We start from the raw sequence: 15328 nt of genomic DNA, 5'->3' as shown, positions 1-15328 counted from the left end.
AACATTTACATGTCGGAGTAGCAGCAGCAACAGCAGCACGGCGAGCTGAAGAAGCAAACGACGCAGCAGCAGCATGAGCAACAGCGACACGGAGCAGCAGCAGTGAACAACACGTCGGAGTAGCAGCAGCGGCAGCAGCAGCACGTCGCATGAAGAAGACGCAGCAAGAGCTCGTCGAGCAGCTGGAAGTCGACTGGGCAGTGTCGACTAGGTTGGACGAAGAAGAAATCAGCAACGCAGCCGCAGCGATGGAGAAGACGAAGGAGACGCGGCCATGGCAGAAGGAGGAGAAGCAGCAGCGTCGGGGTGGAGCTGGGTTTCGACGAAGGTTTTCCGGCGATGTGATGACGATAAAGAAGGTGAAGACGAAAAAGATGAAGATGGGGCAGCCATGGAAGCTGCTTCACGTCGTCTATGGCCGAGCTTCGAGGGTTTTTTGGAGAAGATGAAGTTGAAAGGGAGGTCGCTCATGGTGTGGGCTTCGTGGGTGTTGGAGGACGATGGTGGACTGCTGGTGTATGATGGGTGAGGAGGGCAGGACTGGAGGGGGTGGTCATTGGGCAGCCATGGGAGGGGTTATTTGGATGCTTGAAGAAGAAGAAGAAGGAAAGAAAGGGGGCGGGTGGGGCTTTCTTTTTTAACAGTGAAATTTTAGGGTTTTGTTTTGAAATGAAAGATAGGGAAATAGGGGTGTTGGGTTATGGACTGGGTCGACCCGGTTTGGAATGGACCGGGTCGTAGAGGAAGGTTGGGTATATTTGGGCCTGTGGTTAAAAATTGAAGAAGAGGCCTAATTCCGATTTTCTTTTATATTTTTTGCTCTCTTTTCTTTTATTTCCTAATTAATAAAAATAAAATTCTAAATTAACTTATAAACTAAATTAACTTATAAAAAATACTAATTAATTCCAAATAACTATTATCGCACATTTAAATAGTAATTAACGATAAAATTGCACAATTTTGACGTTAAATGCTAAAAATGCAACGTACATTTTTTTATGATTTTCTCATTTTTGTAAAACAAACTTAAATAAATACTAAATGAAAATGCGACATATTTTATATTTTTATTAATTTAAACGAATAAACATGCACAGACAAAAATACAAATAATTATACAAAAATACCACAAAAATAAAAACATTGCACATAAAGGAAAATTGTTTTATTTTGAATTTTTGGGAGTGATTCTCATATAGGGCGAAAATCACGTGCTCACAACTGGGCCAGTGCGGCCGCACAACATTTTGTGTGGGCCGCAAAGATGAAGATTAGAGAGTATGCTTCTCAGTCAGCCAGACAATGTGGCCAAAGAGGACTTTGTGCGGACCGCATTAATTTCATTGCGTCCGCACTCGATTTCGTGTGATCCGCAGAGCCAAAGTTCAGAGAGGTGACGATTGAAGGATTATGCCCAATACGGTCCACGGTCCATTTTGTACGGACTGCAATAGAAGCCACCGCGGCCGCTGTGCATTTTGTACAGTCCGCGGTGGACAACTTCAGAGAGGAGATTAGTCAAGCCAAGAGCCTTAGTTCGGCCGCACTCGATTTTGTGAGGTCCGCACTAGCCCCGCAGAGGTATTTTTGTCCAGAACTTTTAGCCTAGTACAAATAGTTTCTTTTCCTATTTTTAGGTCATCAGATAGTTTTGGACATAGAGTTGCGCTCGTGAATTCTTCTCTTTTACTATTTTGAGTAATTTTAGCTTAGTTTCAACATTGAATCTTCAAGTTTTATTTAGTAATTAATTATTATGAGTTTTTCTTTATCTATTTCTTTATTTTCTTCTATAATTATGAGTAGCTAGACCCATTAGCTAGGGTTGTGGCTCAACCCTAGTGTGAGTAATTGATGAGTCTTGTATTTTGATGCTTGATTATCTATAGGTGTTTGATATTTGGACTAATTTAAGGTTTTAATGTTGAATTAGTGGTTGAAAACACTAGTTTATGCCTAGTAGACTTTGGCTCTTTTTGAGAAAGAGAGCCTAAGTCCATGAAATTAGTCCAACAAGGAAATGGGGCGTATTCAAGAGATTGATAGCCCCAATTAAAGGATTAAACCTAGAGATAGTAATACCCGACTTGAACATCAATTGCTTGTACAAATTTGCATACCCAATTGGTTTTGAGAAAGTCAATTCGGGCAAAATCACTCGAACTACCGAGAGGTATAGAGTGGGTAGAATCGTGCAATGGTTATATCATACTCCCCAAATGTGACAATCTAGCCTTAGACTCAAGAATCAGTTAATTAATCACCTAGGAGAAAGTCACTACCTTAGTGCCTTTTATCTATTTGATCAACACTCAATAGTTTAATTTTAGCTTTACTTAGCTTAATTTAGCATCGTAGTAATATAAAATTAGAAGTAAAACCAAAACAAATAATGTTTAGAAGTGCAATTATGAATAATTACACAATTCCCATTTAGATAGAAACTCAACTCCAATATCTAGCTCCCTGTGGAAATCGATCCCGACCTTCTCGGGTAAAAGCTGCTTCGATCTCTCTTGCTACTTCATAGTAGTACAGGGTTGGCCTTGATCATTGAGCAGCAAGCCACAAGGTATTCCAACGATCTTGAGTAGTCAGTCACAAAGTATTGACTACCTTTCCTCTTATATGATTTAGATTTCTCTTGTTGGATACTTAATCTTCTAACGTACTCTATTCTTGAGTCACAACGTGATTAATATCTTTTCAATCATGTGGTTTATATTTTTCTTTTCTTTGTTTATATTTTTATACATTATTGTAGATTAATAGTGGGATGAATCTTTAATTTGGCTATTTTTTTACATTTTCTTGGTTTATTATCATTTAAACAATAAAAAAATTTATAAAGTATAAGTACTTATGTTATTGCGTTCTAACTTCTATTAGTGACTCTTAGTTATATGACATTTTAAGAAAAATATCGAAAACTATCAAATCGTACCAATATCAAAGAAAAACCGAAATGATGATCATATAAAAGATTAGTGTACCTAAAAAAATAGTATTATATAAATTTTAAAATTAACCGACCGAACCAAACTATTGGTACCCCTATTTAAAATGGGTTTAGGTCATTTGGGTATTAAAATTTAGTCTGATGATTTTTAAGTGATAAAAATAAGACTAGTGAGTTTTGTGCTGTGAACATCCTCTTGGATGAAATAACCCGTTGCTTCCCTTAGCGTCTCGTTATGCGGTAAAGCTTAGGAAATCATGTACCACACCCAGTGGTAGGGGTGTTAATTGTTCGGTTCGGCCGGTTATTTTATAAAATTTGTATTATATCAAATTTTTGGTTATTCTATTATGTATAACCTAAATTAGACTTTTCGAAACCGTCACAATCATGTCGGTTTCTCTTCGGTATCGGTACGGTTCAGTAAATTTTTTGTAATTTTTTTTAATGTCATGTAAAAGCCACTAGTAGAAGTAGAATGCAATAACAAACGTACTTTTATAGGACTTAGCAAAACACATATGGCATTTTTAATGTTTAAAAGGTGACAAATTAAGAAAATATGAAAGATGGCTAGAGTATAGATCCACTAATTATTCTACATCAACGTAAAAAAAACTAAGAAAATACAAAACCAATATAAATCACACGCGAGTGGAAAAATATTACTAAGCTGGGATTCAAGAATAACGTCTATAGAATATTAAATAATTAAAAAAAATCAAAATCATACGAAAGGAAACATATTCAATACATTGTAGTTTGCTATCCATAATCATTACAATACCTCGTTTCTTGCTAGTGAACATGCTGGAAATAATTTAGTTTCAATAGGAGTAGCATAATAGGTTTGAGAATTATGATTTTGAGTTGATTTACTTGTTGGCTTGTAACTGTTTCATAATTCCAAGGCCCGTGAAAAAATTTAACGCTTTATTATTTTTAGACTTAATATATAAATATATTGTTCACATTATAAATTTATTCGGTACGGTTCGGTATTTTTTCGGTTTATATTCATAAAATAAAAAACCTACCCTACATTTGAAAAGAAATCACCATGCATATTTTAGCCATGAAAATCTTTATCATTTATATTATTCCTTGTGTAAGAAGGCAAGGAATAATACACCCAACCCCAGCACTCTGTTTTTTCTCCATCCTATTTTTCTTCCTTCCCAACACCAGCATACTTTTTTTTTTCCAAAATATTACTCCTAGGACTTTACTTTTCCAAAGAGTTGGAATTTCCCAAAACAACAAAAATATTCCACCCTTTTGTTGTTGTTTTTTTTGGTTCCAATCAAGAAAAAAGAAACAAGACATACGAGTACCATATTAAAGGAACAATATAACATCATTGAACGTTCGTACTTAAGCACCAAAAGAAAACCTGCCTGATAAAAAAGTGAAGTCTTGGGAGGGTAGATAGTACGCAAACCTTAACCCTATGCAAAGGGTAGATAGTACGCAGACCTTACCCTATATTGAACGTAGAGAGGCTGTTTCTAGAACCCGCTATGCATTTACAAAATGAAAAAATCACAAGACAGGGTTGCACAAGTGAGAACATAAAAGGAGGTCTGTCATGGTCAATACAAATAGCTATTAAACAATTCAGAAACGAATCTCTGATTTGAAGTTTATGAATTTCTACAAGGATTTCAAGCTAATAACTAGGTTCATGGTTAAATATTTAATGAATTTTTAACATATATATATATATATATATAAGGCCTAGGCAAAAGCTATTGGGTTCCTGGGAACCCGCATCTTAGACTCTAAATTTGCCACATCTAAGCATCGTCTAATGACAGAAGAAACACCAGGGAATTCAGCAGCCTGAGCAGCTGTCCCCTCATAATTGAAACTACTATCGTTTGAGTTTGAATTTCACCTTACATGCATAAGAAATGAAGAATCTCTAGAAATCAAACAATTGCACCAGATTTTCTAGGAGCATCTTGGCTTTTTGCGTATCATTTGATAGGAATTTCCTTTAACATTTCAATTAAAACGAATGGGTTAAAGAAAGTTTTTATTATACAATACATCAGAGCAAGGGCATTAATTAATGAAGAGTGACCATCCTCTGAAGTATTGAACTAGAGATGCTTTTGTGGCACGGAGGGTCAACAAACAATTGGCTATCGTATAGCTGATGGCTCAGCCATATTACTCTATGGGGCCGTTTGGTACAATGGTGGGATATCCTGGAATTAGTTATCCCACCTTCTATATGAGATAACTAATCCCACTATTTTAGTGTAAAAGTAATCCCGGGATTAGCTAATACCCCAAACCAAACATGAGATAAAGTTAATCCTAACTTTATCCCAGGATTATTATTCTTATTCCATGTACCAAGCGACCCCTAATGGTTTGAATGTGCTGACTCTGAACTATGTTTCTGAAAGAACTTTACAACCCACATCCCCAAGAGAAAGAAAGCCACCAAACAGGCTTACTAAAAAAAAAAGTCAAACAAACTAGAGCTAAATCTTGATTAAAAGGATTCTGGAACCTTACTATAAAACAAAGAAGGAAGTGTAAGGCTACTTGATCAATCTACCTGTTTTGAGCAGTATTACGTTTGTGCACGTACTATCTCCATCTCTTAGAAAAAAGACCATGAAGCAAATAACATAAGAAGAATACATCTACATAATATCAATCGCAAGATTCAAGAAAATGCAAATAGAAAGGGTCAGAACAAAAATCGCAGTAGATGTCAATCTTACAAGGTTTTATGCTAATTATAGCACTAAAACCAATGAAACCATAAGAAGTTGGAAAAGGGCTAAGATACACCTCAATCTTGACTAAAGGAAACAGCATTATGTCTTTACAAGAGTGAACTACATAGCATCTGATGACAAAGTCAGGAACGGGTTTAGCATCTTTACTCCAACTGTACGATTTCTTACCAATCAGTTATAACGGTATGTCTTTAGGGAGTTACTTAAATTGATTAGCATTGCTTTGAAAAAGGTGTTGCAGCAGAGTGTTTTAACATTATTTGAAAGAGCCTTTCTATAATATAATAATGTTGTTGCTTATCCTCTCGTCGGAAATGCAGTAAAATAATCTAAGGAAGCTTGCTGATAAATGGCTCATCAACAAAGGAATATAATAGCAGCAATATTCTTTAAGGAGCTTAAAGATGAAAAAACAATGTCATCGGAAAAGTGGATAAACCTCAGAAACAAACAATGGTCTAGTGCCAGTATCTCAACCAAAAAGAATTTCCTCTTAGCCCTTACTCTTCATATATAACTCATACAACTCAGGCAACTCATACCTGAACGGCAACACACAGTTCTCTATAAACTTTGATTCCGGATATGACACGACAGTGTAAAGACATAGCCTCCTCCTTAAAAGTAGCTTCTCCTTGAGAAGTTTGAAGATTTCATTCCTTGGCAAGACCCTTTTCTCCAAACTGAGCTTCAAAAGCGTAGGGTGACTGGCGATATAACTAGACTTATATCCAAGTTCATTCATGAAAAACTCCAATCCTTTTCTAAGCTTAGCCTCAGATGCGGTCAAACAGTAAGGAAGCTTTTGCACCATTGTGAGAATATCAGAATCCAACCATCCAAAACTCCTGAAAATCTCTAGTTTCATCTTTAGTGTAGACTCACCAAAATTTACAATAGCTTCAATTCCATGTTTAAACATAGGGGACCCTCTAGGAATGCCAAAATCCTTTTCTACTCGACGCACTACGCTCTCAAGCCACTCAGTCTTTTGAACCATGGCCAACGGACGACGAAGAAAAAACTTGTTAATATCCATACTTGAAAATCCTACTCTCTCTAACAACAATATATTGGGTGGCATTGCTTTAGGGAGATTCCGAGAAAATAACCAAGGTGCTCTTTTTATAACCATAGCTACGGAATCAACATCACTACCTAATAATTCTCGAAGATAATCAAGATTTCTAATAAAAGTATCAAGACTTGTATGAAACAAAGCACCACTTCTTGTAATTACTCTAGTTAAATTCGACCCAGATAAGCCAACTTCTTGAAGAACCTTAATTTTAGGTTTAAGGGTATTATCAACATCAGAAAATAGCAATCCGGGGTATGCAGAAACAAGGGTTTTAATCTGGGTTTTGTGTAAACCAATTTGTTCGAAAAAATTAAGGACTAAATTAGGCTTATTGTTTCCGGGTTTCAAGCAAGTTACCTTAGTGCTAGTAGAAATAGCTTTTTCTTTGGAGAATCCAACTGAGTTAACTAGCAAATCAACCAATAAATTGCTGCTGTTTGTAACATTTGCTGGAGCTGTGGAGTAGTAAAAGAGCTGAAATTTGGTGCAATTTATGGAAAAGAGATGCCTTTTCGCGCCATTGTTACTAAGTCGAAATATCAGAGTAAAGCACATTGTTGATAGTAACTCCTCAGTTTTGATTTTGTGCTGTAAAATTTGGGGATTTGTAAGAATTGGGGAAATTGAAAGTTGAGATTTGTCAGGGAAACGAGGCAAATGTACTGTTTAAGAAAATATATTATTTCGCCCTCCTACTTATTTGCCTGTATCAATGAGGAATTTTCATTCTTGGTAGAGATTTTTACTTTACACTCTTTTGGATCATTGTTCCCGTCGTTTTATAATGTACTGTATTATATTATATTGTATCGTATTGTATTGTATTATTTTATGAATATAATATTTGGATAGATTGTATTGATTGTTATTGTCAAATAATATTTATTATTTGGTTTGACTGTATCGTATTATACTGTAACTGATAAGTTTACTAAAATATCCTTAATTGTTTAAATATTAAACTTATCAAAAATTATGTATAAAAATAATCTTAAAAAATAAAACATAAGTAAGAAAGCAGAACAAAGAAGCAAGATAGAAGAAGGCAAAATAAAGGAACACAACTAATGTTTTATACTTCAATACCACACAAGAGGAGGGGGATGGTTTGTGTAGTACCTAATTCGCTTAACTTGATTATAGAAGTACCTGGTTCTTTTATGTGTTCCAACTACTACTGTTGCGGAATAACTAATACAGAAAATAAAGAACACAGAGATTTTTACAAGGAAAATACCCGGCTCAATAGGTGAAAAAACCACGACCTATTACTCAGTAGGATTATCCCCAACACTTCACTAAATCACTGAGCTAAAACAGCATTTACAAAACTCTTTGTAAACCTAAGGATTACCTCTAATCCCGTTGTAGCAACCAACCTCTAACTGTTGCGACAACTTCTAGTTAACTCTAACTTGAATACTCAAAGTACCTTTTACAATTGCTTCTAGATAAAACTGAAAGGTACAATATGAAAACACCTACTACAATTGAACTAGAAATAAAGAAAGACACGTAAAACTCTTTATGGAGCTGGTTCTTCAATCTGGTTCATGTAACTTCAGGTTTGCACACTTGAATCACACACGAACTGCTTGCAAAATACATTGTTATTTTGCTCTCAATTCACGTTTAACTTCTGCGTTTTTGTGCAACACATGTAAAGTGAGAACATCCTGTAATTTATAGAGTTAGTAGACAAAGAAATAACTAGAAATTCTGATGCAACTCTTCCTTGGTGGAAGAGTTCTAGTTGATTTCAACTTCTAACTCCTTCCTTATCTTGGATAGTGTTTTCTTTGATTAAGGAGTCCTTCTCCTTATCAATTATGCAACCTTTTAGATCAAGAGATATTAAATACACCAGGTTAAGCTTATCTCTTTCACGTGCATCCCACATGCTCGAATCTGTCTATTTTTGTGCACCTGAGGGATGGACCTGGTTCATGCCTGAGCTTCCTTTGTCAATCTTCAAAACTAACCTTCACTTGGGCCAACAAATTTTCCATTTCTGATGAGGACAAACTCTATGCTTTTCATAAGCTTAGGCCCTATTTCAACTTAGCTCAACATCAACACAATGTTAGAAATATTTTTCCTTTTTATCACTTATCATCAAGGACCAGGTACATTAGGTTATAAACATCAATGTTCAAAGTGTAAAGCACAACCTTTTTTCTCCTTTTGGCATCATCGAAAAGTTGCATAGAAAATGTGAGATAACCAGATTTTAAAACTTACTCATGGCCACTGGGGCTACTTCAAATGCAAACATGGATTAATCATCATAGATCAAGCTAATAATTTTAACCATCAAAGAAATATAAACAACAATTAGAGCAAAAGATAGTGAATTTCATTAATGATTGATAAGATTCTACCACAAAGCATAAGAAGAAATAAAAACACTGAAAACATGAGCAGTAGAAATAAGACGTCTCGAACTGGATCACTGGTTAATCTACACTAGGCTAGGAGGCTTAAGGCTGGGAAGAACTAGGTGCTTCGTTTTTTGACTTGGAGGAGTTTCAGCATATCTTGAAGAATGTCATCATTCTTCTCTTTTTCTCTTGCCAGCTCAGTTCTGAGAGCATCTCTGTCTCCACCTCAACCAACCTCTTCTTCAGTCTTTCAATCTCAGCATCATTAGCCCCATTTTCTTGCACCAATGCTCTGACATTGCTATTCACTGGTACCTTTGGATGAATCAGTTTTTTTAGGAGTGGCATTGACTTCATAATCGCAAGTAAACAGAGTATTAACCCAAAAATAATTCATGCTTATACTAACCTTCTACTTTTTTCATAGGTACATTGAAATGTGCAAGCACAGTTGTGAGAATGAAGCCATAGGAAATGGAATGAGTTTTGGTGCCATTGATAACTCTATCGAGAAGCTGGATTATAGCTTTCAGTCACTTTCTTCAGCAGGTCTGCGAGGGTTTCCTCTACGGATAAACCGGGTTCATCTCCCAAAATAACCATTGAACCTGCATCTTTGGTTAAACTTACAGGAGTGGGTGAAGAATCAACCACTCTTGTCCCATTTTCCCTCACAGTACTCTAGCACCCTTGCTCTCTTTTTTCATTTTTACCACCAACTTCTCCAGATTCTGTAATCTCAACACCTGCTATAGATCCTATCAGTACAAGTCTATTCTCCAAATTTGAAGCTACTTAAAAAATTGTCTCAGGAGAAACTTTAGAATAAGAAGATACCTGTTCAATTTCAGAAGAACCACTTTCTTCCCCCTGAGTAGCAGACAAAAAAGAATCTAGATAGTTTAATACGGTCAGGGGTATTGAACATAACTGGTTCGCTTGTAACAGATAAGTTCAAAAGAACTTTGGTATTTGGTAGGACTCTGATCATGATCCAAATATAGTTATTTCAAATTATGCAGAGTGTAGAAAACATACCGTGTTATCTTGATGAACCAAGTTCTTCACTGATAATTCTCTTGTGTAAGTCTAAATTTGCCAAAATAGAGAAAATATCATTAGAGATTAATGAGTCATTTTAACACATGGCACAAGAGTATACTGTGGAAAGTATGAGACTGAGCAAGATTTAATCTAATTATGCATAATTTATAGACTTTCTAACCAAAAAAAAAATTCAATTCTTTTCATTTTTTTTAATTTAACCTTGAACTGATCCTTTTAGGTGATCTTAACCATCCCTAATTCCAACTTGTTCCTCTCAAAGTGATCTCTACTTAAGGCTTTTGTAAAGATGTCAACAATTTACTTGTTAGTAGCACAAAACTCCACAGTGATCAAGCCTTTCTCAAAGTTGTTCCTCAAAAATTGGTGTCTAACATCTACGTGCTTAATTCTCTTATGATGAACGAATTTCTTTGTTATATTAATAGCACTAGTGTTATCACAAAAAATAGGGATGCAGCCAACATCAATTCCAAAGTTCAATAATTGATGTTTGATCCACAACAATTGAGCACAACATGAAGCAGCAACAACATACTCCGCTTCAGCAGTAGATAAGGCTACTGAATTTTGCTTTTTGGTAGCCCATGACACAAGACATGAACCAAGGAAGTATGACCATACCTGAGGTGCTCTTCCTATCCACAAGGATTCTTGTATAATCAGCATCAGCATATTCCACTAGGTTAAAATTACTACCTTTTGGATACTAAAGGCAAAGTTCAATGGTGCCTTTCAAGTATCTCAATATTCTCTTGACAGCAGTCAAGTGAGACTTCTTTGGATTTGCCTAAAATCGAGCACAAAGACCTATACTGAAAACAATATCAGGTCTGCTAGCAGTAAGATACAAAAGAGAACCAATCATTCCCCTATACAACTTCTGATCAACAGATGAACCAGGTTCATTTATATCCAATTTCATGGATGTTGCAATAGGAGTGTCAATTTTTTTGGATGTTCCTTCCAGGTTTTGATACTGAGGAATAGGTTTATGGACAGGTTCCCTCGAGGTTTGAGGATCAGTTCCTCTCTAGTCAGTTCACCCTGTCATGTTGCCCTGGGTGGAAGGACATGTTCCATCACCTGTTCCTTCCTGTGATGCATCTTCAGCCTGGGCTGTGATTTCATTTAAATTTCTTACCGTCCCAATTGCTTCATCTTCATGTACTCTCAGAAATAATGCTAGTTTCATCAAAAATCACATGTACACTTTCTTCTACACACATAGTTCTTTTGTTATAGATCTTATAAGCTTTACTATGTGAAAAATATCCCAAAAATACCCCCTCATCACTTCTGGGATCAAACTTTCTTAGAGAATCTTTTTCATCATTGCGAACAAAGTACTTGCATCTAAATACCCTAAGATATGATATATTTGGCATTCTCCCTTTAAGTGAATCATAAGGAATCTTCTTAACAAGAGGTCTAGTCATGCAACTATTTATGATATAGCATGCAAAAATTCGACAAACTTAGCATTTTCAAATTCAGTTCCATGATCAGACCTAATTGATGCAAGTTGATTACCTATTTGTTTCTGAGTTTTTTTTAACAAAAGAAGTAAACATGTTAAATGATTCATCTTTAGATGTTAAAACCAATGTCCAAGTAAACCTAGAGTAATCATCAACAAACACCATCACATATCTTTTACCACCTCTGCTTAATATTCTCATTGGACCACAGAGATCCATATAGACCAGTTCCATCGTTCTGGTGGTGCTTACCACTTTCTTGCATTTAAAAGAGCATCTTACATGCTTCCCCCTTGCACAAGCCTCACAAACTTTGTCTTCCTTGAACTTGATGTTAGGCAGCCCTATCACCAGGTCCTTGGAGACTAATTTGTTAAGTTGATTCAGGCTTGCATATCCAACTCTCTTGTGCCAAAGGAGGGGATCATGTCCAACACACTTAAGTAAGTGAGTTCATTTTCTGAAAGTGTGGACAAATCTACAATGTATATATTGTTTACTCTTTTTTCCCTGCAAAACAATCTTGTCGGTGGTAAGATTAATCACAAAACATTTGATAGAGGTGAATGCTACTAAGTTACCTCTATCACATAATTATGATACATTGATTAGACTGTACTTTAGGCCATCTATCAAGTAGACATTCTCATTAGAGTGAGAATCAGTCTTACCTACCTTTCCAACCCCAATGATCTCACCTTTCTTCCCATTTCCAAAGGAGACATTACATCCTTTGAGGTTCTCAAGTGAAAGGAACTGGTTCTTGCTTCCTGTCATATGCTTTGAACAACCACTATCCATGTACTATATTTGGTTGATTCCTTTCACTTGGACCCGCAAAAGAAAATTAGGGGTTAGTCTTAGGAATCCAAACTAATTTGGGTCCCTTTCAATAGGCAAAAGAGTGAATTAAATTCTTTTTAGCCCATCCAGGCAGCCTATTTTTCTCTTGAACAAATTCTTTATTCTTTTGACTAGCCTTTTCTTTTGCAATATATTCACTTTTATAGTGACCAGTTTTACCACAATGTGTGCAAATTATGTTCTCAGGAAGTATGAGGTACTTGCTTTTGGGATCCCACTTAGGTGCAGGGGTCCCGTAGCCAAGTCCTCTCTTATTGCTACTATGGTGTTCATGTAGCCATGAAAGTGCATCTGAGGACCTATTCCATTTACAGGTTCTGTCTAGCTCGTGCTTAACCTTGTTTAGATCCTCCTTAAGGACTCTTATCTGCTAATCTCTTTTGTACAACTCATCTTTTATTTTTTCTACATTTTCTTCTAAAGTGAGTTATGTGTGATTAACTTTCTTTTTACAAGTTCCTAATTTTAATTTTAGATTTTCAGATCTAAGCTCTAGGACAGTGGTGTCAAGTTCATGAACCTGGTTCTTTAACTCAACATTTTTACTTTCACTTTCATTAGCCCTAAGTTCCAGTTTTTTGCACTTAGCTTTCAAAATCACACACTCCTTAGACATCTGTTCCTTTTCATTGTTTAGGTCCTCAGATTCATCAATGAAATCCAGGAGTAACTTAGATAGCCTTTCTTAAGACAAAAATTTATCTTGTCTTTGAGATAAATTATACTTATCTCAGATTCCTCATCGGATTCTCCAATTGCCATATGTGCTTGTTCATTTGCATCTTCACCCTCTGAGACCTCATCTGAGCTTTCTCCCCAGGAAACAACTATAGCCTTTGTTGATCCTTTGTTCTTCTTGGGTTGAATCTGTTCCTTCGTTCAACTCTTTCCTTCTTCCATTCAATTTCCCATTTGATGTGGTGATCAGTCTTCCCACACTTATAACTCCCCTCTTTGTTTTTTTTCAGGAACCCTTGGTTTACTGTAGCTTCCACTTCTTGAAGAACCCTTTCCTCTCATCAGGTACTTCTTGAAGTCCTTTGTGATCATGGTCATTTCATCCTCCTCTAGATCAGCACCTTTAGTGATTCTGAATGCCAGGCTCCTTTCCTTTTTAGGTGCATCCATCTTCATGATTTGCCTTCTAAGTTCATAGGCTGTGAGATTTCCAATTAGCTCGTCCAACTTAAGAGTGACAATGTTCTTTGATTCCTGAATAGCAATGATTTTGCTTTCCCAAGAGACTGGCAGAACCCTTGTCAAAATCTTCTAAACTTTGTCTTCTTCAAGAATAACCCTTCCAAGAAATTTAAGTTTATTTGTTAGTGTGGTGAACCTTGTATACATCTCTTGGATGATTTTCCCTTCTTTCATGGTGAAATTCTCATATTGAGAATACAACAGTGTTCCTCGGGACCTCTTCACTTGAGATGTTCCTTCATGAGCCACTTGCAAAGTGTCCCAAATTTCCTTAGCAGTGACATAACTTTGAATTCTACTGTACTCGTCTGGACCAAGTCCACACACAAGCCATTTCTTGGCCTTAACATTCTTTTCCCATTTCCTCAAGTCCTCAACATTGCAGTCAGCTCTTGTTTTTGGCACATCTACTCCTTCAACATTCTTCTTCATGGTAGCTAGGGGACCATCAGTGACAATGTCCCATAGCTGATAGTCTTTTCCGATGACGTGATCTCTCATCCTGTTTTTCACCAAGAGTAGTACTGACCATTAACGAGTGGAGGCCTATCAGTGGATCGCCCTTCCCAGTTTCCAAGTGGTGCACTCATCTTGATCTATTCCTAGGGTGTTAGTCTCTTCAAGGATAACCTGTTCTGATACCAATTGATGTTTTATACTTCAATACTATACAAGAGGGGTGGGGGTGATTTGTATGGTACACAATTTTTGCTTAACTTGATTATAGAAGGACATGATTCTTTTATGTATTCCAACTACTACTGTTGCGGAATAATTAATACAGAAAATAAAGAACACAGAGATTTTTACAAGGAAAATACTCGGCTCAAAAGTTGAAAAAACCACGACCTACTACTCAGTAGGATTTTCCCCAACACTTCACTAAATTATTGAGCCAAAAACAGCATTTACAAAACTCTTTGTAAACCTAAGGATTACTTTTAATCCCGTTGTAGCAACCAGCCTTTAACTGTTGCGACAACTTCAAGTTAACTCTAACTTGAATACTTAAAGTACCTATTACAATTGCTTCTACATAAAACTGAAAGGTACAATATGAAAACACCTACTACAATTGAACTAGAAATAAAGAAAGACACGTAAAACGCTTTATGGAGCTGGTTCTTCAATCTGGTTCATGTAGCTTCAGGTTTGCACACTTGAATCACACACGAACTGCTTGTGAAAAGCCTTATTATTTTGCTCTCAATTCACGTTTAACTTTTGCGTTTTTGTGCAACACATGTGATGCGAGAACATCCTGCAATTTATAGAGTTAGTAGATGAAGAAATAACTAGAGTTTTGATGCAAGTCTTCCTTGGTGGAAGAGTTCTAATTGATTTCAACTTCTAACTCCTTCCCTATCTTGGATAGTGTTTTCTTTGATTAAGGAGTCCTTCTCCTTATCAATTATGCAACCTTTTCGATAAGGAGATATTAAATACACCAAGTTAAGCTTATCTCTTTCACGTGCATCCCACATGCTCGAATCTGCCCGTTTTTGTGCACCTGAGGGATGGACCTGCGGGATGGA

At 36.3% G+C, this 15328-nt stretch overlaps 1 protein-coding gene across 1 annotated transcript; it reads right to left on the bottom strand.

The window, feature by feature from the left end:
* Positions 1-5632: 5632 nt before the first annotated feature.
* LOC104215076 (transcription termination factor MTERF6, chloroplastic/mitochondrial-like) lies at positions 5633-7357 on the bottom strand. The gene is made up of 2 exons (XM_070168698.1): positions 6264-7357; positions 5633-5873 (listed from the first exon to the last, which is right to left on the bottom strand). The coding sequence occupies exons 1-2, from the start codon at positions 7355-7357 to the stop codon at positions 5633-5635; spliced, it is 1335 nt and encodes a 444-aa protein (XP_070024799.1).
* Between the last annotated feature and the right edge of the window lie 7971 nt (positions 7358-15328).

The sequence above is a fragment of the Nicotiana sylvestris genome, chromosome 3 (assembly GCF_000393655.2).
Source record: "Nicotiana sylvestris chromosome 3, ASM39365v2, whole genome shotgun sequence".
Taxonomy (NCBI): domain Eukaryota; kingdom Viridiplantae; phylum Streptophyta; class Magnoliopsida; order Solanales; family Solanaceae; genus Nicotiana; species Nicotiana sylvestris.
Note: the sequence above shows the minus strand (reverse complement) of the source record. Positions and strands in the feature narration are given on the sequence as shown.

Excerpts from the sequence above, each read along its gene's own strand:
- LOC104215076 (XM_070168698.1), bottom strand. The coding sequence starts at position 7,357 with ATGTGCTTTACTCTGATATTTCGACTTAGTAACAATGGCGCGAAAAGG. Across the intron at positions 5,874-6,263 it reads AACTGTGTGTTGCCGTTCAG|TTGGAGTAAAGATGCTAAAC; the intron begins GTATGAGTTGCC and ends GAAATCGTACAG.